This window comes from Acanthochromis polyacanthus, chromosome 1 (assembly GCF_021347895.1).
Source record: "Acanthochromis polyacanthus isolate Apoly-LR-REF ecotype Palm Island chromosome 1, KAUST_Apoly_ChrSc, whole genome shotgun sequence".
In the NCBI taxonomy this organism is placed as follows: domain Eukaryota; kingdom Metazoa; phylum Chordata; class Actinopteri; family Pomacentridae; genus Acanthochromis; species Acanthochromis polyacanthus.
Window position 1 is genome coordinate 12,954,175 of NC_067113.1, and position 26,074 is coordinate 12,980,248.

General features: G+C 40.3%; 1 protein-coding gene across 4 annotated transcripts in view; it reads left to right on the forward strand.

The window, feature by feature from the left end:
- Nucleotides 1–227: 227 nt before the first annotated feature.
- The window catches only part of sntg2 (syntrophin, gamma 2), a 172,309-nt gene continuing 146,462 nt past the window's right edge, over nt 228–26,074 (forward strand). The window contains exon 1 of one of the 4 annotated variants that reach the window (XM_051951641.1): nt 228–712. In XM_051951641.1, coding sequence (XP_051807601.1) covers nt 644–712 — 69 coding nt within the window. In that variant the 5' untranslated portion in view covers nt 228–643. Of the gene's footprint in view, nt 713–4,592; nt 4,615–26,074 lie in introns of those variants that run through there. The other 3 variants (XM_022198754.2, XM_022198755.2, XM_051951638.1) reach the window with 3 other exon arrangements.

Genomic DNA, 26,074 nt, shown 5'->3' on the forward strand with positions numbered 1-26,074 from the left:
AAAAAAATCCTATAAATTAATGATATGATATATGTTCAAATATTATCACTTGTAACAGTTAAAATTATACTGACTTCAAATTTGTTTGGCCAGCATGAACATAAATGTATATTTTTGATTGAAAATGGGCACTTACTCTTTCCTCTCTGCAGTCGCTCTGCCATGCTTGTCTTGCCTGATGTCTGTCACTCTCTCAGAACATGCTCAAAGTCATGTCATGATTGCGATTGGATAATCAACCAGTAAATTCCATTGCAGACATCTTTCAATTACAGAGTATTTATTGGTTTAGAGACAAAAATGTGTTATGACCATTTCAATGAACACAGGGTCTGAAGGGGTTAACGGAGGACAGACAGGCAGCAGGTGGGGAGTCATGCAGCCTGATGAGCAGCAGACACTTCGGGCTGAGCCGGAGAGAAGAAACAAGCAACGACTACTCATCTGTTCCTGCAGCGGCACTAACTGCTCTAATCTCTGGATACGGACAGCTTTCAGGGAGGGACCCCACGGACATGCTTCCTCCGTCTGCCTCCGCCGGTAAACGGGATACCGGTGAATAACACTCGCAGTCAATCGCCGGATAAATGACTTGAGAAACTCTCGTCGAAGTCAGCGGACAGAGAAAGCGGCTGTATGGGAGATGAATGTGACCGGGAAACAGCAACCTGAGCTGATCGAGCGACCCGCCAGCCTCCTGGTTCCCACTTCGGCAAGTAAACCTTTTAATTTTTATGGGAATAAACTTAAATCACCGAGCAATTTAATGTATTTCACTGAGGACTAGCAAAAAAAGAGCTCACACGCAGTTAGATGCTTTATGTGTAGGGGACTCCAGACTGCCTTTAAAAATCCAACGGTTTGTTGTTTTCTTGCATATAAACACTTAAAAGTGCACGTGACTTTGAGATATTATCAATATCCAAACTAATCTGAGCTTCCGCACAATTCGGCCTGCACTTAGCAAACTATTGCGCGCTTACACGATTAAATGTACCACTTAAAAAATTTCCCTCGTTAAACAACGACGCATCGTCCAGTGAGCGACTGATGTTTGCGATGCTACAAGTTTAGAACAAACCCGTTAAAATACGGCGGGATTTCGTTATCATTTAGCTGTACGTTCACGACGAATTCATCAAAAGTCTCAACTAATGACCTAAATCCAATTTTCCGTTGTATAATCCGTTCAATTTTACGGATAAGCAAGTGCACTTTAAGTTACCATATGTTTGACTGGAGTCTGGTAAAATGAAACTGACTGTTCAGCCGTCATGGTTTGACAGGTGTGCCATACAAACACACTTAATCTTAACTCCTGTAACTTAATATTTTTCATATTGATTATTAACATTGTTTTATCTTTTGATATGTTTAACATAAGTAGTGGTGGATTTCTCACCATATGAGATCAAAATATAAATCAATTTCTTTAATTAAAAGATTGATACATTTCCTGCTGGTTTTCCAGTTATACAGTACTGGTGCCTCAGTAATTTTATAGCCATTAACATTTTCTTTTGTCAGACAGACATTTGCTCACTGAGCTTTTTTAAAGGCTTCATATTTAATTGGGTATTGTGTTTAGGCGACTTGAACAAGAAAACAAATGATGTGACCTTTAGCAGTCATTCATATTCTGTGCATAGGCTGCTTATAGAAAACTCCTACGTTCATATAATACACCAAATGAATCACAGGCTAATTAGAAAAGCAGTAAATTGCATAATTTTGTTTACATGCACATATGACTTGCTTCAATTGTATCTATAGCCTCTGACTCATCTTTTCATATGTTTGGCCTCTTATCTCCTCTGCTGGACACCTTTAATTTCATCAGTCCCTGGAGCCCTGTGTTGCAGGCACTCTGAACATTTGCTGTTAAATCTTAAGATACCTGAGCCTCGAGGGACACACAAACCTGCAGCTTGATTGAGTTTAGAGTGTGTTCAGTTTTCCCACATTTCCCACTCTCCATTTACTACTGAGTAATGGTTAAAATTACACAGTTAAGCTGAGTTATACTTGTTACAGGAGGCTCTCCAGCTCCATCATGCATATCTATGATCACCTGGTGTGAAGTTTCAGGGTGTTAAGTATGGGCTTGATTGTGCTTCCATGGTAACTAAAGTCAGAATATTGCAGGGTCTTAAACAGTTTTAACCAACGAAAGATTTACTCTGTGTTAATTCTCTATTTTATTGTCCTTCATGGAAGATTCCAAACCCAGGTGCATCTGCAGGGCTCGATCAAATACAGGTTATTTCCCGAGAGCCTGTTTTTACTTGGCCAATTTATGTCAATCATCATGAGCAGGATTTTTAAAAAAATGTATTTATTATAAGGATATTTGAATGCCATTTTCAGGGAATGAAACATGAAACAGCAATCCTAAATTTGGCTTTTTTGAAGCCTGCAGATGCCCTGAATGTAGCTGAGTGATTGGCAATCGGTGTTAAATTAGATAAAAGGCCTGGAAAGGCGCACCTCCCCTGTTTTCATCTTCCCTGTGGCACACTTGATGCATATCAGCAAATATTAAATGTCCTCCAATGATCAAGCATCTGCAAAATGATTAGCTTGAAGACCTCTGTAAACCAGCAATAATTAAGACGTATGAGATTTGTGTTGAAAGTCTGAAGGTGTTTTTACACTGTGTCACCGTGGATACATTGGACTGGTTCCTTCTGTCCAAACACAAGCAGCTCTACAGCCTACAGTACATGTGTGCGTTAGTCTGGCTGTGTTTGAATTGCATGTCAGGGTATATTAGCGCTGTGATGGACAGGCGGGGTGTTTTCCTGCCACTGCACGCTGGGAGAGACTCCATCCCCGACTTAGTTCAAGCAGCGTATTTATTTGCTGAAGATTTGAAAAATGTACTGTGCAACTTATTTAGACTTAATTCTCTGCTTTACGACGATTTAAGAGGTCCTGAGTTGAAGCACCTCCTTATAACCTATTAGCTGTTCAATTGTGACGAAATTTTTTAAATATTGCCAAATTTCTTTTGGAATTTTGTTGCACCGGAACAACATTCAAAATTGTTCTGACTATTAGACACAATAATAATAATATGTAACATAGAAGAAGTGCAGTTTTGGACACAAATCATATATTAAACTGAACTGACGGTGCTTTATAATTTTATTTTGCCTTTGTTGCACATTCAACACTATTATTCACAGTTTAGAGTCACAAATCAGTATTATGTGGTCATTTAGCTAAAACTGCTATATTGCATGTCATTTTAAAAAAATGAAACATTATTATCTGCAGTTGGTCCTCCTTGTTAATTGGGATGTTGTGATACCAGGAATTTAGTTGTTAGTATTGGTGTCACTAAAATTGTATGATTTTTTTTTATGTTAATTTTTGATGGCACAGTAAATTAAGCCAAAACAACTGGAATGCCTTTGGAAAAAAATAAAAACAACCATGAAATGGGAGCTCATAAAAAAGACATTGCTTTTATCTAATAACATTGAGCCAAAAAGTAAAAAAATTGTGTACTTTATAAGGTGCGTTAGTTTTTCTACTGCAGTGCCCAGCAGCCTGATGCATGAGAAAAATCCTCCAAATAATGAATAGCCCAGGTGTAATAAAAATATGTAAATATATGAACATTACAGAACACGGTGGAATGTAGCTGCAAGTGTTTAAAATAAACAATAATGTGTCATAAAACCTGGTTATGCGTATTCCTCGTGAGGACTTTGATGTTTTTGTAATATTTTCTGCCTCTGAGTGGGTTCAGATATGGTTGGCTGTGTGTGTTGGGCTCTTCTGCTCAACATCCTCCTCATGCTGATATTGTTAACAGGCCATTAATAGATTTCAGTTGTAGCTCAATGAAAAGCATAGAAGCTGCAGCGTACGCACACACCGACATACACATGCACACACAGAGCTACATGTTGACAGGCTGAACAGTGGTGTCAGTAGCGTGTTAACCTTATCGGCAGCACCCAGCTCAGTGTTATGAACTATTGCTACGTGAGCCTAAATGAGCTAAGTTAGCCTTTGGTAATGTGTGTGGAGCACTGGTATGACATATGAGCTGTTACAGTTTACCATTTCATTGTGATGACATGCTGCTGATATGATTTCTGTGTACAGGTATGGGTATTTTTGAGCTGCTTAGAGCAATTTAAGGGGTTTCTTCTGTTTGCTCCAGATTCAGCAGTGGTTGCATTGTGACTTTTGGTCATCTATAACTGGAATAAATACTCAAACATTATGCACCACCAGTCAAAAGTTTGGACACACATTCTCATTTAGTAGCTTTTCTTTATTTTCATGACCATTTACATTGTAGATTCTCACTAAAGGCATCAAAACTATGAATGAACACATATGGAATTATGTAGTAAACAAGAAAGTGTGAAATTAGTCAAAACATGTTTTATATTTTAGATTCTTCAAAATGGCAACCCTTTGCTTTGATTAGTGCTTTGCACACTCTTGGCATTCTCTCGATGAGCTTCATGAGGTAGTCACCTGAAATGGTTTTCCAACAGTCTTGAAGGAGTTCCCAGAGATGCTGAGCACTTGTTGGCCCTTTTGCCTTCACTCTACGGTCCATCTCATCCCAGACCGTCTCGGCTGGTTTAGGTAAGAGATACGTCTTCTACTAGAACTCTGTGTGGCATTTATCTGGGCTCTAATCTGAGGTGCTGTTATATCAGCAGGTTTTTTTTCCCATTTTTCCCCTTAATTGAGAACCGAACTGAACTGTGACTTCTGTACCGAAATGTGTACCGAATCGTGATTTTTGTGTACCGTTACACCCCTACTGTGAATTAGTAACCATTTCGGGTGACTACTTGCTGATGTTATTGGAGAGGAGTCAAAATCTCCAGTGGGCTCTTTATGATAGCTGCAGAACTTTCCGTACCATATAGTATAGATAGTGTCACTTTTTCAGAATTTTGGACTTTGTACTGAAGTATCTGTTGTTATGACCTCCCTATCATGTAGCTCTATAATAGTCCACGGTAAGACTTTATCATCCTCTGTCAACATAATGACAGTAAATATGCTTTGCAGCATTAACTCTAAAATATTGACAGTAATGGAATAATTATCCCCCAAGCAGTCTCACAGGATGACTGTTGAAGATATTGACTAGCTGTTCACTATAACCTTTATACAGTAAAAAGGCAGCCGGGACAAGCCAAAACTGAAGTCAGTACACATAGGAATAAAAAGAGATGTTGCAATGTGATTATCAGACAATCAAACCTTGGCTTGTATCTTTCTAAATGCATAAAAAAACTGACATGCATGTCATATAAAATTTCCAGCCCCCTGTGGTCACACGCTTGAGGGTGTCTCTTGGCAGGAGCTGCAGAAGCATAATTATACCCCAGCGGAGTGTGAAAGTCGATGCTTTTGTATTCAGGAAGTCAATCATATTTTAACCAAATCACTCCTGTTGGAGCATGAACATGTATTCACTTTAGCTTTTCATTTTCCCAGAGCTGCTCAGGTAATTGGAAAGCACATAAGACAATCAGGCTGTATATTCTGAACCAGAAAATTCTTTTTAAGGAAAAAAAAGAAAAGAAAGTTATATTTAGTCCCTTTCATTGCCTGAACAATATTCAGTTTTCCTCCAACACTGGAGTCAGACTCTTCACAATGAATAATGTCATTTAATGACCCTGGAGTGACAATGCAAACATGTGGCACATGTTGTTTGACTCCTTCAAGCATCTCCTCCACGTGCTGTCTGAACTGGTTAGTAATGCTGGACAAATTCATTATATACAGATATCATGGCTGCACGGTTTAATTTTAATTTCCTTATGGCATATGAGCTAATGGCAGGAACACGAGGAACCCGTGAGAGTTGTAAAGCAGACCAAAGGGCAGACTCGAGTGTTTTATCATAAATTAGTCTTTTTTATAAGCTCATAATTAGTCCCTGTAGGAAGTGCAAAGATACATATATAATACCGTATTATGCATAGTCATATTCCATTATTCAGCTAACTACAAAACCTGGCTGTAATTAAAGTCTTAATTAGATGGTGTTTTAATTTTTAAAATGTCAAGAGGATATGTAGTGTCATAAATCCTGGTACATCAAAACAAGTTGTGTCTGTCACTGTTTAGAGGCTTTCTTGAAATGTTTCCTTAGCAAATAAAAGGCAGCTCGTCTTCTACATTATTAATACCCACAGAGTTTCATTAGCATTTTTATTTAGATTCAAGGCAGGAAACTTATGCATTTTAATGTCCCCATTCATTTCCAAGTGAGATATGAGGAAATCTACCTTGTCCCTTCACCAGCTGATAGTGGATTGTTGTGGACGCTTTACCCACCACTTCAAGACAACTGCACTAAAATGCTAAAAATAGTAGAAGCTTGGTGCCTGAGAATTCCTCCTTGAAAGGCGAAGAATTATGGAAATATCAACAGTCCCACATTATTTCCTCAAAATCTACATTCACCGCAAATTACTCCTCCCACAGTGCCAACATAAAAAAAAAATACTCCACTAAAGCCAGATTTAACTTCTACTGGGTTTGTTATTTGATTGTACGTCTCTGCCTCTAATGTGTATATGAGAAAGGGAGAGAAAACAACATAATATCAAGCGGCAAATGTAATCTTTCGAAAATATGAAGACTAGTTGCTCTAATTTCCTTCATCTAGCTGTTGATCTCTGACAAACCACACAAGTAATAATCTCACCCGCTGGGCGGATTTATGGAAAATGGCGGCTATCTAACACAGTTGTTTGAGCAGTAAAGCTCTGCGAGACGAGCCTGTTCAAACAATGAATATACAATAGAAAAGAGATACATCAAGTCGGTTTGATTCCCCACAGAGCCACTCCGAGTGGAAGATTGAGCGAGGATGATTGCGGAAGATATAACACCACATTTCTGTGAGTTCTATGCATATAAAGATGACTCCCTCCTCGCTGCAGTTTATTGACCTTCCAGGATATTGACATACAGTGTGGTACTGCATACAGTGGATTTACTCATGCACAGGGAACTTATCTACTTAATGCACATAAAGTAATTTACCCACAGAGTCGTTTAAACTAGGATTTGTGACACGGAAATATCAACCAGCTGTTTGCTGTGAAAAACTGAACTCCCACATCATTACACACCTAGTTGCTTTCCTGCAAATCCCTTCTTTACATTTCTAATCTCTCTGTTCAGACAAATATATGTTGGTGGACATTTAAAAACAGCATATTTTAATTCTCAGCAGCTGCATAATTATATAAGAAACTCTGAAATGTTCATTGCAATTTATGTTATTTTCAAGTCATTTACTTGAGAGAAATAATGAGATATTTAGCGAAATGCCCTGGATAAGAAGATTGAGACCACACTCATGTCTCTATGAAAATGTGTCTTAGCTTAGCACAAAAACTAAAAACAAAGGAAAACGGCTACCCTGTTTATTTACCCAAAGGAAACAGAATAACACTTCCAAAAGCTCACAAATAAACACACTAAATGTCTCTTTTTTTAGTCTGTACAAAAACCAAACTGCAAAGCTATTAAAATATGTTTACGTCTTTCCACTTTTGTTTCTACACATTAGGTAATTAGCATTTAATGTAATAATAAATGAGCTTCAGAGTTGTTGGTAGGTGGATTTTGTTACCTTTGAGCAAAGCCAGGTTAGCTGTTGGCAGTTAGCATAATCATGGCCAAAATGATCATCGAGGCCATATTAATAAATTTTCATATCACAGTTATTCATCATGATTAGCCACTGATTTTTAGGAGCAAAGTAGTTTTATTTGAACTTTCACTTTTACAGAGTCCTGCTTTCACTTCCTTGCCATGCTACTTCCTTGTTAATGTACAAATCTTTGCATGAAAATACAACTTAAAATTTGTTTTATCTTCACTTGAATGCAGTACATCTAGAGGCAAATTATAAATAAAATTATATCCCGAAAGCTTCAGTTGCTCGGTAGAAGCTAGTATTTATTAATGTTAAACAAACACCTCACATGCAGCTACAGTGAATGCTAGCTGGCTAGCTGAACACTGAGGAGCCCCTAGATTCCACTCATTTACTGCCGTGCAGCGATTGAGCAGTGTGACCAAAAGTTACTTTAACAAATGTCAAATTTACTCAAGCTGAAAACAATTGACTTTATGTACATGTGGGTTTTTTTCTGTAAGGGAATTTTTCTGTGAGCAGGTGCATTTTAAAGATCAACAAGAAAAGCAATTGGAGGGTGCAGTACTCCGCCAAGGCTGTTCATTTCCCCATATGGTATTGTCCAGTGGCGTGCACAGACATTTTGGGGGACAGGTGCTCAGTGGGAAAAAAAAAGGGCACTTTGTGCAGTGTGTAGAACATTAGGCTACAACAAGGTGGAAAGCTACTTTTTCTTTTTTGTTATTTGGCAAATAAGTCACAGCAAGTGTTGCCTCTACCTAATGTAAGCTAATAATAAACCTACACAAACTAAATATTCAGTTGTAGTATACTGATCATATGCTGTACCAATTAACCAAATAATATTGATTGTGTGGTCATTGTGGTCATGTTATGTCGATTAATTGATTGCTGTGTTATTTTATCTGATTCCATTTTGTTGTTTTTCACAGTAAAGATCAGGGGTGTCAAACTCATTTTAGTTCAGGGGCCACAGAAAGCCCAATTTCCCAATTTGATCTGAAGTGGGCCCCAGCAATAAAAACACAACATAATAACCAATAAATCACCACAACTCCAACTTTTTCCCCTTTGTTTTAGTTTAAAAAATACATTCTGAAAATGTTAACACTTAATGAATTATCTTTTCATTAAACATTGTAAACACATTGAAATTTCTTAAGAAAAACCTCAATTTCAACAGTATTAATCCTCAGTTTATCATTTACACGTTATAACTGACAGATCAGAGTGTCTACAGACAACATTCAGTCACAGCTATCTGGAGCTGAACAATCTAGTGTTTTACTTTGTTGAAAACAACTTGTCAAGTTTTAGAAGTTATTTAAAATGTACAGTTTTACAAATTTAATCCCTTCTCTGTAATTTTTTACCCTTTGCAAAGTCGGGCTGAAATGGATCATCTGGCGGCCGTTTTTGGTCCGCAGGCTGCATGTTTGACACCCCTGGAAAAATAATTGGAGTAGATGAGCGGAAGTGGGAACGTGATCAAGTAAGCCGGTGTTCCGATTGCACATTAACAATGTGTTCTCACTTTTTTGGGAGCCCGTAGCACACAACGGCCAGCGCAGTTTGAAGAACAGATGTCTAAACAATAGTTCAGCTACTTAGTTCCACGTAGACGGACCTTTCCCTCCCAGTCACTCGCGGCCACCTTGTCATGCCTCACTATTTGAGAAATGCTGATACAGTCTGTGCTGCTGCCACGCGGTGGCCGCTCCTCGTGTTCGCGTTACGAGATGGGATGGGGTGTGTCGCAGCACGGCATGCGTATGTGTGTGTGTTTTATGTTTCAATTAAAAAAAAAAAAAAGTTGAGACATAGAGGGCACTTGCCTGATACTAAGGGCAAGGGGCAGGTGCTCTAGCGCCACCTCATGTCTCTGTGCATGTCACTGGTATTATCAGAAATGCATGTTATAATGTTATTCATGATCAGAAATCACGGCAACAGAGATTGTGGTCATTTTTTATAGATGTGGCGTGTGTTACGCATGTGTACGTTATGTACGGATACCGAATAGCGGTAAATGCACTATATTGCCAAAGTATTCGCTCACTTGCTTTGACTCACATATGAACTTTACGTGACATCCCATTCCTAATCCATAGGGTTCAATATGACGTCGGTCCACCCTTGCAGCTATAACAGCTTCAACTCTTCTGGGAAGGCTGTTCACAAGGTTTAGGCCTGGCTCTCAGTCTCCGCTCCAATTCATCCCAAAGGTGTTCTATCAGGTTGAGGTCAGGACTCTGTGCAGACAAGTCAAGTTCATCCACACCAGACTCTGTCATCCATGTCTTTATGGACCTTGCTTTGTGCACTGGTGTACAGTCATGTTGGAAGAGGAAGGGGCCAGCTCCAAACTGTTCCCACAAAGTTGGGAGCACGGAAATGTTCAAAATGTCTTGGTATGCTGAAGCATTCAGAGTTCCTTTCACTGGAACTAAGGGGCCAAGCCTAGCTACTGAAGAACAACCCCACACCATAATCCCTCCTCGACCAAACTTTACACTTGGCACAATGCAGTTCGACAAGTATGGTTCTCCTGGCAACCGCCAAACCCAGACTCATCCATCAGATTGCCAGATGGAGAATCGCGATTGGTCACTCCAGAGAACGCATCTCCACTGCTCTAGAGTCCAGTGGTAGCGTGCTTTACACTACTGCATCTGACGCTTTGCATTGCACTTGGTGATGTATGGCTTGGATGCAGCTGCTCTGACATGGAAACCCATTCCATGAAGCTCTCTGCGCACTGTTGTTTAGCTAATCTGAAGGCCACATGAAGTTTGAAGGTCTGTAGCGATTGACTCTGTAGAAAGTTGGCGGCCTCTTGGCTCTATGCCCTTAGTATCTTCTGAGCCCACTCTGTCAGTTTACGTGGCCGACCACTTCGTGGCTGAGTTGCTGTCGTTCCCACACACTTCCACTTTCTTATAATACAGCTGACAGTTGACTGTAGAATATTTAGAAGCGAGGAAATGTCACGACTGGATTTGTTGCACAGGTGACATCCTATCACAGTTCCACGCTGGAATTCACTGAGCTCCTGAGAGCGACCCATTCTTTCACAAATGTTTGTAAAAGCAGTCTGCATGCCTAGGTGCTTGATTTTATGCACCTGTGGCCATGGAAGTGATTGGAACACCTGATTCTGATTATCTGGATGGGTGAACGAATACTTTTGGCAATATAGTGTATGTAGTGGGCGACGGGATTTAATGGGATTTGGAAAGAACCCCACAATTTAATCAAATGTTCCTTCTATCATTTCCGACGGATAAGTCCACAGCCATCGATTTGTATTAGGACGGCAATCATGTGATCATCAGAATGCAGCTGACATAGTGTTCACTTGTAGTCATAGTTGCAGTGATGCCGTGCTGCTATCTCAGAATCTGTGGATCCAGACTATAAGCTGCATCGTTGCCAAAATCTAATCAAGTGGTCCTAGTGACATTTCTGACCTTCCCCGAAAATTTCATTGAAATCCGTTTGTCCATTTTTGAGTAATGTTGCAAACAGATGGACAGACAAACCACCGGCAATCATCACATAAGTCCGCCATGTTCCATGGCGGAGTAATAATGCAGTCCATTGTGTTCATTTAATTGTGGGAAACTGTAGTTATCAAGATTAGTACTCGGTTAATTTTGCAGCCCCATATTATCTGCTTTATTTCCTCATAGTCTTTGTGCTAAGCTAACCAACAGCTATCTAGGTTACACATTTACCATGCAGACAGCAGCTTTTGCTTTTCCCTTCTTTCCTCCAGTGTGAAACATGCCCTTTAAGTGTTGTAAAGATGAAATTAGCAGCTGGGCTAACTGAAAACTAGGGTAAAAGGGTTCGTTATTCCTTTCTAAAGCAAACAAAATGCACCTCATTAGCTCAGAAATTAACATGTAATATCTGAAGAAACGAAGCTCCTATACAATCTTTAATTAGTGTTTCAGGGGCAGTGACTGGGTCCATCCTAGAGGTAGCTTTCCACATACTCTGGGAAAACCACAACTTGATGCTGTTAGTCCATTCATTTCTGATTTCATATTTGTCGTTCAGATCTGACAATTGTCACTCTTTGTGAGATCTGTCTCAAGAGTATTTGTATTTCCGACCATGTAGAACTGTACCTGCAAGTGTCAGTATTTGTATTAGTATTTGAGTAAAAAAAACAAAACAAAAAAGATTTAATACAAAGTTGGTTGGCAAATTAGTCCATCTCATAAAGCTAATTACAACAAGTTCAATTGGGTTTTGCAAACATGTTTCCGTCAGTATAAAGTATTTTTGTGTTGGGATATTTATACAGTATATGTACTGCAGACGTTTCTTGCCTCTGCTTTAACTCTAAATCCAGTGGAACCAGCGCAGACCTGTGAAGAGTCACGCACTGTGCATTTGCTGTGTTGTCAGAAGCAGCTGCAGGTTTGCCCAACATGTCTGAGTCATAAGCCCCTGCTGTTTTCAAAAATACATTAAAAGCGGCTTGTAGCGACATGCTGCTGCATTGATGAATAGACTCCATCCCTGAAAATTAAATGACTTCTCCCTATAGAACCATGAAAAGGCCCAATCAGTGCATTAGCATTTAAAGTAGATCTGTTCTGCAGTAACAGAATGTGAGAACAGTTCTTTATATTCAGTTTTGCCTCTTTGCTGCCTCCACTGTTATGTAAGAGTGCGACCTGATTGAAAGAAGTGAAAATAGTTCCACTAAATGTGGTAATTAGCAGCACGGTAAAGCCATGCTTGGAGAAATTACCAAAGTTGTCTCATTTAAAATGATGGATTATGCTCATCAGTGCAGCAGTATCTCTGGGCTGTTTTTAATGGATTTAAAAAAAAAATCCATTAATATTTTTTTATCCTTTTTTTTTTTTTTTTAATTTAAAGCTGGTCGGCAATATTGCATGTGGGTATTTGCAAACAAGACGTAACTTCGGCACATTTAAAAAAAAAATGTGCGTACTGGCAAAAATGCAAGCTCACAGTTAAAAATATACGTGTTTGCACTTTTGCTGTGGAAACCAGATTTGTCTGCATATTAACCATTACAAATAAATGAGAATCTGCCCCTTATCCATCTCCTGCTCATAGATGTTATAAATAAACAGCAGCTTGTGGCTCTCTGCTTGGATTTTTTTTAAGAAGATTAATGATAAAAATCCCTCCTAAAAGAAATCGACATTGTTGTGCAACTGTGAAACTATACATCCATAGCTATTTCTCTGCTGGCACAACCCGAGGGTAGTTTTAATTGACCTCAAAAAAAGAGGACAAGCTGAACAGAGTGCAGGGTTTTTCCTTTCAACCTCTGTTGTAATTCTCGGCCTGATTTTTTTAAATGCGAAGACCTTTAACAGATCCAGATCAAAGTGCTCCGCGTGACAAAAGTAGTAATTGTGACACCTGCCAACATCATCCAGTCCTCGTCGTACATACAGTTCAATCATTTCATGTCTGATAAGATGTGTTGTGCTGCTGAGGCTGTGTGTGTCCAAATGTCTTCCTACAAGCTCAATAGTTGGCAATAATGAGACCATCAATATCTAAAACTGCAATTTATCATGTTGCAGACCTTTTTGATGGTACATGTGGTTAAGTACTGTGAACTATTCAGGGTGTTTTGGGGTCTAGTTGGATTTCTCTGTCTCTGTCGATATTTCACACTCATTAACGACCATGGATAAGGTTCTGTAGCCAGAGAGGCAAAATTGAAACTGATTTAAGTTCGAAATTCATGTCTTGAACAGCATGAAGTCCACGATGAGGGCTTTGCTAATGTCAAAATGAAGTGATGGAACTAAACTGTGATCCACTGGGGAAGGATGTGATTGGATTCAGTCAAGATTATTTCCGGCACATTCCTCATCTTCCACTTTACCTACAGGTTCTGATGACTGTTCCAGATGTACATGATTGATCTGGAGAGAAAATGTGCATCTGGAGAGAGTGTGTGTCGAGCTCTGGCTGCTGGCAATGTTTGTATCAGGAATGTGTGTCTGTGTGTCTGTGTGTGCACCACTTGACAGTTTTGCTGTTTCTCAAGGTTATCAGTGTCTGGAAAGTTTTGCTTCTACCGCAGCCAAAGCAAACTAAAATGTCCTCTCCACATCAGAGTTCTCAGTAGCTGAAGTGTCTGGATTATTTCAGATTTGCAGGAAAAGATTTCATGAAGTGACTTTGTTATATGTTTTGCATAACTGAATACATTCATATACTGTACAGAGTGAAGTCAAACAAATAGATCAGAGATTAAATTCATCATATAAAATGATTAGAGCAAAGCAACCACATCCTCTTTGCCATAAGTTCAGCACATTAGTAAAATGCCACAGATGTTTTGGGTTATATTCAAAAGCTCTTCCAGAAGTGACAATATTTATCAAAAGGTCCAAGCTGTAGGATGTTTTGTCAGGAGATGAACAGCCTTTATTATCATTGGTTAGGAACATATCGTTAGCCTAATAGCATAGTTGCCTAAGTCATGAAGGCCAAAAAATGACTAGGGCAATTATGCTATTAGGCTAACGATATGCGTTTTGGATATTTTTCTGCTGGTTCATACACTGAATCTTGTAACTCTGATTTAGTGTAAATTTAGAGCTTAGTCCATTCATTACTCTCTCCTCATTTAAAAATTCAAATTAACCAATAGTACAAGACCACTACACTTGCTTTTAGCTATTTACGATTATGTTTCACCGTTTATAATTGTATTATGTTTCTTTTTCTTTCTCTTTATGTCCTCACTTTTTTGTGTTTTTATGCTGTCTCTTGGCTAGGTCATCCATGTAAATGAGAACTGGTTCTCAACTGACCTACCTGAATAACTAAAGGTTACTGTAATATTTCCGAACTATAAGCCTCAGCTTTTTTCTCACGCTTTGAACCCTGCGGCTTATACAATGATGCAGCTAATGTATAGATTTTTACGGGCGAGCTTCATGTCGCCAATACCTCCTCACATCAGACCAATGAAATTACCTAACAGATTACAGTGGACCAATGAAACTGTCTGAATGAAATAAAACGCACTCACATTAAATTCTTCAGATCAGTCATTTTGCACTTCATGCACACACCCTTATCATGGAAAACACACAAAGAAATGCATATGATGCAGCTTTTAAGTTAAAGGCAATCTATCTGCCTGCCTTTGTCTTCTACAACCTACGTTTGCAGTTCAGAATGACAGTTTTAAAAATATTTAACGGATTATCTTGAAATTGACATATTCATTGTCCCGAGAGACTGAATTTTAAGTTTTAATGTAGAAACATTTCATTGTCCAATCCTGTTTGCCATATATATATATATATATATATATATATATATATGTGTGTGTGTGTGTGTGTGTGAATCAACAATTGCAAATTAGTGTGTGCCCCTAGGAGTCAGGACAGCTAGTTGCCTTCCACCAGATTTGCAGTGCATCCGATTGATATACCAATCCCTGCTGGCGGTGGGCCCACTGGGTGATGGTGCCATTGGCTGTTTTGAGCTGTACCCTGATGAGCCCCATGGGTCAAGGCCTAGCTTCAGGGGCACCTTAAGGGAGCCGTGGTTTCCCAATTATAAATGAGGTATAACACTGGTTCAATTCAGTATTTGAGTTGCTCTTAGTCTACAGACCTCCAGGGCATCTTCATTTCAAAGTTTTCTGGGCATGTCCAACTGAGAGGAGACCCTAGGGTAGACTCACAGTTTGCTGGAGGAACTGCATATCTCATCTGGCTTGGGAATGCCTTTGGGTCACCCAGGAGGAACTGGAAAATGTTGCTAGGGAGAGGGACATTTAGAATGCTCTGCTTAGCCGACCCTGGATTAGTGAAGAAAAATGGATAGATAAATGCATTTTCAAAGTAATGACATTCCCGCCAGCCTCAGATACAGTTTGCGAATGTTATATGTGTCAGTATGTTGGTGTTTTCATTTTGATCATGTTCCATTCTCTATACACCGCTTTAGCCTCACTAGGGTCACAGGGGGTGCAGGAGCCTATCTCAGCCGAGTCGGGCGAAGGCAGGGGACACCCTGGACAGGTCGCCAGTCTGTCGCAGGGCTACATATATAGACAAACAATCACACTCACACCTACGGGCAATTTAAAGAAATCAGTTAACCTCAGCATATTTCTGGACTGTGGGAGGAAGCCGGAGTGCCCGGAGAAAACCCACGCATGCACAGGGAGAATATGCGAACTCCATGCAGAAAGGGCCCAGGCTGGGATTTGAACCGGGGATCTTCTTGCTGCAAGGCGAAAGTGCTAACCACTATCCACTGTGCAGCCCTGGTGATATTTTCATTTTGTGTAAAATCCACCACAGTTCTGATTACTGTTTATGCAGAAGTCAGTTTGTCCGACGTAGACTTACTGAGGCCCCAACGTTCCGTGAGGGTGGTTTGTCGCAAGCCGGGCGACACATTAGCCGAAGTGCTGGCAGAATCCCCGACTACTGCAAATTTCGCGTTGTGATATTTTAGGCTGGAGGTGCTTCTGTGAAAAGAGAACTCCTTCCTGCAGAGTGTGCAAATGACTGTATTTCGGTCTATTGTTCAGTCTTGTTTTTTTTTTTAAATAGTCAAATTTTCCACCGAGAGGACCAACACGCTTTTTAGTGTCCTCCATTTGGAGTTGCTGCTTCTTGCGCGACTCCTTCTTCTTCTGCATTTCCGGCAACACGACGGCAAGTCTACTTGGACAAACTGCCCGAAATGCGTTGCCAGAGTAATTCTGTGCTGCAGATGGGTTAAATGCATCAAAATATTTAATCAGATTAATGATGATGATGGATTAATCCTGGTTAACGCGCTAATTTTGACAGCCCTAATTATAATAAACATTTTTCCTGCAAGTAAAGTTAACAGATTGGAAATTCACTTTACCCCTATCACATTGATTAATTTTGAATATTTTCTCTGGTGGTAAAAAGTCAGGTTATTGTGTGCATTACATCTACATAAGGTCCTGAAAGATTACTCGTCTTTGAGGCCGTGGGTGGCCTATTACAAACATGTCCTTGGGGTTTTACCTAACCTCTAAACTTTAACCTAGCAACTTATTAAGTGCCAAACCCTTCAGAACCCATCTGGGTTAGATCCCACTGGGCTGTTGTAACCGGACCCGTTAGATGAAGAGCTGAGGGTCAAGTGATTTTCTGACAATCAATTTATTTGGTTGGGGGTTGGAGGATTTACTGGCCCCTTTTGGCCTGCTTTGGGTTTTTACACAGGGCATTATCTTACAGATTGATTACCAAAGATTGGCTGCAAGAACGATTCACATAACATTATTTGGCGACCAACGTTGCTGATTTCAGCAGTGAAAATTGCAAATGTTGATAGATTAGTGGCCGTTGTCTGATTAAGGCCAGACTTCCAAACGTACCAAATGGTCAAATAGGATTGTAGACCTTCCACCCACTTTTTTACATGTCAGATAACAGGCGTCTGTGTTCATCGTTAACTGCAAACTTACAGATTCTATGATCCAACGTTCAGGGCCACGTTATGGTCTCTCAAAGCTTGTGATAAAGATGTGCTGTCAGACCATGTTGGAAATTGTCTTTATTGTTGTTCCAAATGGCCACACTCAAAGGCAGAGTGAAAAAGCAGCTGTTGCAGGCGCCACACATTTTCAGGCAGCCTCTCCAGGGAGACATTGATCAGGTTGTGCACATTAGAAGTGGCACAAATAGTTCAGTAACAAAGGAAAAATCAGAGTTAGAAAGAGAAGCACAGTACATTGCTCCTCTTGCACAGACAATTGCCTATAAGCATAAAATGATGCACATGCTGGATCTTTGGTTTTGGAAGGTTGCACCCAATGTTTGGTTCCGACACCTCTTCTCCAACATTAAAAAGGTGCGTGAGGGAGGTTTCTAATGCAATAAGTTCAGACAGACCATAAATCTAACTCGAAATGCTTTAGTTAGAGATCATTTGTGTGTAGAACACTTAATCATCACGATATGACAATGAGTGTGGGTGTGCAATCTTGATGTTTAACAAGACCAACAGAGTAGTAATGAATTTCATGCAGAATCAAGAGAAAAGAGAAGTAGATGTGGTAGTTGATTTCATCATGCCAGTTAAACGTTAATCCATAGAATACGGAACAACTTAGTTATCCTCTGGGATCTCCAAAATTAGAAGAACGCAAATTAAATGTGTAGAGTAATAAGGCTATAATTTCAGTGTCTCAAACACATTTAATCAACACTAGTTTTTGTTTAAGCTGCTCCTCATTTACAGATTGGAGCTGCAGGTTTTGAACATTAGACTGCCACTAAAAACGGTTTCTGCCTTCTCAGTCAACAAAAGCTGATTACAGATCTAAATTGAATCTTTTAGTTTTAGTTCTTAGTAAATATGGATAGATTTAACTTTAGTTACCTGTGAAAAAGAAGAAATCCTAATTAGCTTCGATAAGGGATTTGGAAGGATTTGAATTGATAAAAGCCCACTGAACCCCAACACCACTGCCTCAGGACAGGGCAAGATTAGGCAGTGGTGTGGGATCTGGTGAAAGTTTGCATGTGTCTGCTGCTGAAATGTTCTAGCTCCACAGGGAAAACGTTCTGTGGTCTGAACCTCAGTGCATTCATATGATGACAGTAGTGCTTCTTTTCCAGTGCACTGGGAATGTGCCACTTACAGATAGTCGATAAGAATGGCTCTTAGCAGCAATTTTTAGCTCAACAAAAAAAAAAGAAAAAAAATGTATCCTGGTACTCATGATCCACTGAGCATATACAGTGTTTTTTTCCTTTCCACTTCAGTTGTGCCTAGCCAAGTAAGATCTCACTCTTTTTTTTTTTTTTAGCTCTCCCATTGGAGCCACAACTGTGATAACCAGGTACAAACAATATAAACAGTTGAGCTGATAGTTCAGACAGTTTGCAGCTTCTGTATCACACAATTTAGAGGTGCTACTGTTTCTAAAAAATCATGACATTTTTCTCAAACCTTGTATTCTTATTGCTTACTGTTGCAAAAAAGACACTTACTGCATGTGCTGTTTGCTCTGGTGCAACAGAGGTTCTCTCTCTCTTTTTGTGCTTAAGCAAATACACTGTAGATATTCCTCAAAAATCTAATTGTAAATTACAGTATGCAGATTTGTAGTCTGTAATGTATTCCAGACAGCCTAAGAAGTCTTAATCAGCAATGGTCCCAGCAAATTCTTCATTGCTCCACTTACTTTTGGGTCCACTTCCTTGGCTGCACGATTTTCAAAGGCTACTCACTTGAATTCACCCTGTAATGATTCCGAAAAAGTCTCTCTTCTCAGGACTTGTAAAGCTGCAATTTAGCGGTTTTTATTACAAGTTTTGAACAGTGTCACTGGTATTCATTAAGAGCTAGAATGTTGAAGTGGAATAAGAAAGTGCAGAAAGAATTTGCTTTGTGATCAGAATAATTTTAGGTTGATTTTTATCACCCTTCTGATGATGAACTTTCATATGCTTTGGATAATTGAGCCTCAGTGATCAGAGCTTTAAATGAGGACACTGCGAGAGGGGTGTTTCATATGAGAAATGACACAGTAAATGGTATCCTGTGGTGGTAAATAGCTGGTGATGTTTTGATATTTGTTTAAACTGCAGGAAGTGCCAGTCTTCTCTCCATCTTATCAGCTCACTGTGGCTTCTTCTGCTTTTAGCATGCTTAATTGCGGCATGGTGAACATGTGATGTAGTTGCATAAAGTTGATTTAAAGATACAAGTGGCCGCATTGTCATATTCACTTTATAATTATTACTAACGAGAAGCTACAATAGAGAGGGACTGATATGTCTGCTGAATATAATGATTTGCTCGTTCACAATGACATTAGATGGCTTAGCAAAGGAAACACATTAAAGTGTTTTTGTGAACTAAGAGAGGACATTCTGGTGTTTCTCCGGACTTCAAAATTGAAAAAAGCTGACAAGTTTCTGTCTCTGATGGAAAACGATGAGTTTAATGTGACTGCTTTCTGAGCAACGTTTGCAATCATTTAAACCAACTAAACCTGGAGTTGCAGGGCAGAGATAAGACAGTCGCCGAGCTTGTGGAGAAACTTCATGTTTTTCCAAAGAAAGCCCTCACTTTTCTCTGCTGATCTTTGTACTGGAAGGATGCTCCACTTCCCCACATTGAGGAAATCTGGCCTGCAAATTACTGAAGTGATGTCAGACTCTTTGATAAAGAACTTTGCCAGTAGGTTTGATGATTTCAGCATCTCCACTGAAGTTATGAGATTTATGAAGGACCCTTTCTGTGTGAATGTTGAAGCAGACTTTGCATTGAAAGCAAAGGAGCTGGTATTGTCATTGAATGAGGGGTCTTTACAACTGGAATTCACTGACGTTCAGTCATCAGATGACTTGCGACAGTCATTGCAGCAGGCAGGTTTTGAAAAATTCTGGACCCATGAAGTCAGCCGAGAGAAATTTCCACTCTCAAGGGGTCTTGCACTTTTCTTCTGACAATGTTTTGTTCAACATACACTTGTGAGTTGTCATTCTCACACATGAATGCCATTAAAACTCACAATTGCATATCCCTTACTGACCAGCATCTGCAAAACTGCTTGCGCATCGCCTTGACAACCTATACACCTGACTTCACTGCTCTTGCTGAGTCAAAAAATGTCATTTCTCTCATTAGGTGGCAAATCTTGGTCAACTGCATGCATGTTTTCAGTAAAGCAAGCAATGAAGATTGATTTTTGAACAGTATGATGTAATTTACTTGTTATTCACCTCATATTATCCACTTACTGTTTTTCTTGAGGTGGAATGGCTCAGTTGGGCTTAATATTGAGGTGTCTGATGCAATTTCATCAATTCAATCAATTTCAATATCGACATAAGAAAAAAATACGGTATATAGTGAAAAGCCTTCACCAGATGTCTGTGTGCTTTTGTCTCCAGCAGAGGAACTGCTGAACATTGGCATTGTTGAGAGGCCAACTAAGGGATAGTCACAGCAATTTTTCTGTCTTAAAATGGATTAAGTGATTATTGTTAAATGTACTTTGAAACATTTTGCCTTGATAAAGAAATCTTGCATGTTGTTGTTGTCCCAGCAAAATAACTACCACCGATAATCAAGAAAGAAACTATTATCAGGTGCAGCAGGAGTGGGAACTTAGCGGGCAGTCTCTCAACGCTTTAGATGCTGGGAACCAACGAAGACCTGTCTCAGATGTTCCAACGGCCAACAGGATGGAATACTTGGCGTACAGGTAAGTAGACGGTGATGGTGGTTGCCAGCCCCAGCAGAATGGCGTCCAGGTGGTGTGGCAGCAGCCAGAGTCCTCCTCTGTCCTCAGAGAATCCAAAGTTCATCGGAGAGCCAGGAAGCCTTAGCTTTAATTTCGTCCCTGATAATTCTTCAGGTTATAATAAGTTCCTCGCACCAATTCATGGTGCTCGGACCCTAATAATGCGCCATTTGCTGCTTTATCATTGGATGCCCATAAGGCCTTTGATGGAGTAGAATGGAGCTTCCTCCAATATACTCTTAAAGCATTTGGATTTTGTGAAGGTGCCAGCTCCGCTGGCCTGCTTTGCTGGCTCGGTCCCTAAATGGATGAGTGTTATCTACTCTGATCCCAGAGCAGCAGTTTTAACAAATGGACTGGTCTCACCATTTTTTAGTTTGAAGCGCGGGACAAAACAGGGGGATCCTCTAAGCCTTCTGTCATTCATTCTATTCCTAGAGCCCTTAGCAGCTAGCCTAGCTGCGCTAGACAACCCACGGCAACGAATTTAATTCTCTGCCAGGGTGGGTCTAGTTACCCTCCATAAGGCTCGAGGTTGGATGCTCCTAAAACTGGCCGGACGAATCACCATGAAGTGTAGAGTCAGAAGGCGGGCGTAACTAAGTGACGACAGAGGCGTGACGATTCTGACAGAAACAACCGGCGCACAATAAACAGGTATCTTTCGACTCGGCTTTGGCCACAGCCCTTAAAGATTTGAAGCTAAAATTCAACTTGAAAGATAAACAAAGGACGGCACTGAAGTGTTTCATTGAGAAGAAAGACATATTTGGACTTATGCCAACGGGATATGGCAAATCCTTAATATACACACGTGGACAAAATTGTTGGTACCCCTCAGTTAAAGAAGGAAAAACCCACAATTCTCACTGAAATCACTTGAAACTCACAAAAGTAACAATAAATAAAAATTTATTGAAAATTAAATAATCAAAAACAGCCATTACTTTTGAATTGTTGATTAACATAATTATTTTAAAAAAACAAACTAATGAAACAGGCCTGGACAAAAATGATGGTACCTCTATAAAAGATTGAAAACTATTTGACCAGAGTGACATGATTAACTCAGGTGTGTCATTTAATTGACATCACAGGTGTTTCCAAACTCATAATCAGTCAGTCTGCCTATTTAAAGGGAGACAAGTAGTCACCCTGCTGTTTGGTGAAAAGGTGTGTACCACACTGAACATGGACAACAGAAAGCGAAGGAGAGAATTGTCCCAGGACATCCGAAAAAAAATGATAGACAAACATCTTAAAGGTAAAGGCTATAAGACCATCTCTAAACAGCTTGAAGTTCCTGTGACAACAGTGGCTCATATTATTCAGAAGTTCAAGACCCACGGGACAGTAGCCAACCTCCCTGGACGTGGCCGCAAGAGGAAAATTGATGACAAATTGAAGAGACGGATCGTTGGAATTGTATCCAAAGAGCCCAGAGCAACCTCCAAAGAAATTAAAGGTGAACTCCAAGGCCAAGGTACATCAGTGTCAGATCGCACCATTCGTCGTTGTTTGAGCCAAAGTGGACTTCATGGGAGACGACCAAGGAGGACACCACTGCTGAAAAAAACTCATAAAAAAGCCAGACTGGAATTTGCAAAAATGCATGTTGACAAGCCACAAAGCTTCTGGGAGAATGTCCTTTGGACAGATGAGACCAAACTGGAGCTTTTTGGTAAGGCACATCAACTCTATGTTCATAGACTCAAAAACCAAGCATACGAAGAAAAGAACACTGTCCCTACGGTGAAACATGGAGGAGGCTCAGTAATGTTTTGGGGCTGCTTTGCTGCATCTGGCACAGGGTGTCTTGAAAGTGTGCAAGGTACGATGAAATCTGAAGACTATCAAGGCATTCTGGAGAGAAATGTGCTGCCCAGTGTCAGAAAGCTTGGTCTCAGTCGCAGGTCATGGGTCTTCCAACAGGACAACCATCCAAAACACACAGCCAAAAACACCCAAGAATGGCTGAGAGAAAAGCGTTGGACTATTCTAAAGTGGCCTTCTATGAGCCCAGATCTGAATCCCATTGAACATATGTGGAAGGAGCTGAAACATGCCATTTGGAGAAGACACCCATCAAACCTGAGACAACTGGAGCTGTTTGCTCATGAGGAGTGGGCCAAAATACCTGTTGACAGCTGCAGAACGCTCATTGACAAATACAGAAATCGTTTAATTGCAGTGATTGCCTCAAAAGGTTGTGCAACAAAATATTAAGTTATGGGTACCATCATTTTTGTCCAGCCCTATTTCATTAGTTTGTTTTTTAAAATAATTATGTTAATCAACAATTCAAAAGTGATGGCTGATTTTGATTATTTAATTTTCAATCAATTTTTATTTATTGTTACTTTTGTGAGTTTCAAGTGATTTCAGTGAGAATTGTGGGTTTTTCCTTCTTTAACTGAGGGGTACCAACAATTTTGTCCACGTGTGTACCAGTTGGCTCCGCTGGTTGGGAAGCTAATGAGACTTAGCCACAGTCCGCCGGCGCTCTAGGAACTACGTCAACCTATTCATTGCGCTGATTGGTTGTATACCTCCCCAATTGCTGCAGAGTGATTTGTAAGACAACCTTTTAGCCCGCCTCCCTCCCTGTTGAGCGTTCCTAGACCCTTGTTTCTTAAGCGCTGGGTCTCGCGCGGCTAGGCTACTTAGCAGCCACAGTTAGAACAGATAGGGGTATTGGGGGAGTTATACATGGTTCTGAAGAGCACAAGATGTTTTGGTATGCTGATGATATTTTGCTTCTTCTTAGAGATCCTTCTTCAGTTTCGGAGGTAATTTTTCAAAATTATCAGGATACAAAATAAACTGGCAAAAGTCAGAAGTTATGCCTGCATCAAAGGGATGTTTGTCACCTCTTCTTTCTCCATTACAGTTTCGGTGGGTTCCTAATGGAATGAAATATTTAGGAATTGGGTTATGCTTGGAGTAGACTAACATAATCTCAACAAATATACAGCCATTACTACGGAAATTGATAACAAATTCTATAAGATAATATAATTACAACAGAACCCAATCTTACAACATTCACAGTGGGCATGGACACTAGGGATGGGAATTTCAACTAATTTCCCCACCGACTAGTCTCAAATTTTATTTGCAACTAGTCGACTAGTCTATTTAACCACATAATGACAGTGAAGAAACCTTTTCATTTATATCCCGCTCCGTAATGGGATCTGTAGTGACTTTGCGCATGCCTGATTCATCTGCCGTCTGGCCACGGAGTGATGTGGGTCTCTTCTAATCAGACACTGAGACTGCTGCGGGGTTACTGGACTGACAGCCTGTGCTTTGGGACGGCCAGGAGTAGAGTGCCTGTATAACCATAGTGGCGACAACTGGGGATTTGACGGCATTTTGTTTCCATTCACTCAATATGGGACGCGCAGCGCGAGGTGCACATTCTCGAAAACTATGGATTGTTTACTGATTTCAAGACATGTTTTGGACAAAATAATTTACTGGCTTATTTTGTCTGGATGTCCAAGGTTGGATTATGGCCGTTTTTTGTGGAATATTTTCATCTGTGACTAGTTTTGAGCCTTCAAAGGTGAGTTGTGCTGTTTACATTATTTGCTGTTTGTTGGACAAATGTGTTTATATTACTTGCTGTGGTAATCACATCTGAAAGTGGTTTATACCGGCGGATTCATGAGAATCTAAGCTTTCCTTGGGTGTATAATGTTTCTATCATCGAGTTTGCAGCTTCGGTCAATTTAGTAAAATACGTTTTCCTGTCCGCCTGTACGCTGATGCAGCTGTAAGCATATGGCTAACAGCATCCTCACGCTAACGGCAGCTAACAGCCCAGAAACAAGTGAACAACACGGAGCCTGTTCGGGTCATATGAGGCTGATAAGTGACTGCAGGTTGGACGGAAAACAGAAAATAGGAAACAGAAAACTGTCAGCTGTTTGTTGAATTGGAAATCATGTGAATGAACAGGGAGGCTGTTGTCGAAGCTCAGATGGGCCGCTGAAGTTTAACGGGTTACCCCGTTAAACTTCAGCGGCCCGTATTTCATGCATTTCCATGCATGAAAGTGGTCAAAGTCAAAATAACCACAACTGCCTAAAATCACATCAAGCTTTTCTGTCTGTCATTCACCCATACATCATAACATGAAAGTACATACATGGGACTAACCTGGCACAAAAATCATGATGAAGTCGGTTTCCATCCCACTCTCCGGACTTTATTTTCCCACAGTTTCATTCTTTCACTACTGCTGGGAAATCTAAACATGTGTAATCCCTTCTCCGATCGATTTGTGCACCCAAAGGCACAACAGCCCGTCATTTTTCAGGTATTTATGAAGCCAAAAAAAGCCCTAGAATTACTCTCTGCGTTGTAAACACCGTTAACAGTCATAACCGGCGTTCATGAATTGGAAACAAAATGGCTCCTATAGATCATGTGACCAAAATTTTTGGACCCGTCATGTAGCCACTCTGCTTATACAGGCACTCTAGGCAGGAGCTCACAGCAGCACCTGCTGCTTGTTGAGGACAGTAACTGCAGAATGATCAGAGTTTTCCTGTCAGTCTCCAAAAAGGCAGAAAAAGTCACTAGATTTGTCCCTAGTCGCTTTTGAAAAAAAAAAAGTCACTAGGACGCTTCTGAAAATCGCTAGATTTAGCGAGAAAGTCACTAAGTTGGCAACACTGGTTTCTGCTTACACAGCCAACAGGCGGCCTTGTTGTCATCTGCTGCGTCAAAATGCTGCCAAACGGTGCTGATTTTCTTACGCGGGAGCGTCGCCATCTTCCCACTTTACCTCTCCAAACTTTCTTCCCCAAACTGTGTGGCCCTGCCCCCTGCTATGTGTGCGTTTGAGGGGAGGGGAGGAGGAGCAATTCTCTCTCTGGCTGCTCAGCCTGTTTACAAAGCATAGACTGTATATATAGTGGACGTAGCATCTGGCTCCAAAATTGAAGCCAACCCGGAAGTGTCAAAAACTTGCAATATCACGCCGTCCGCTAGGGTTGGCTCCAAAAAGCTATTTCTCCATAGACCCCAATTCATTTTTGGAAAAAATAAAATTTGATAGACTGATTTTCTACAGCTCAGGATTATTTTCCCGTTAGTTTTCATGGTCAAAA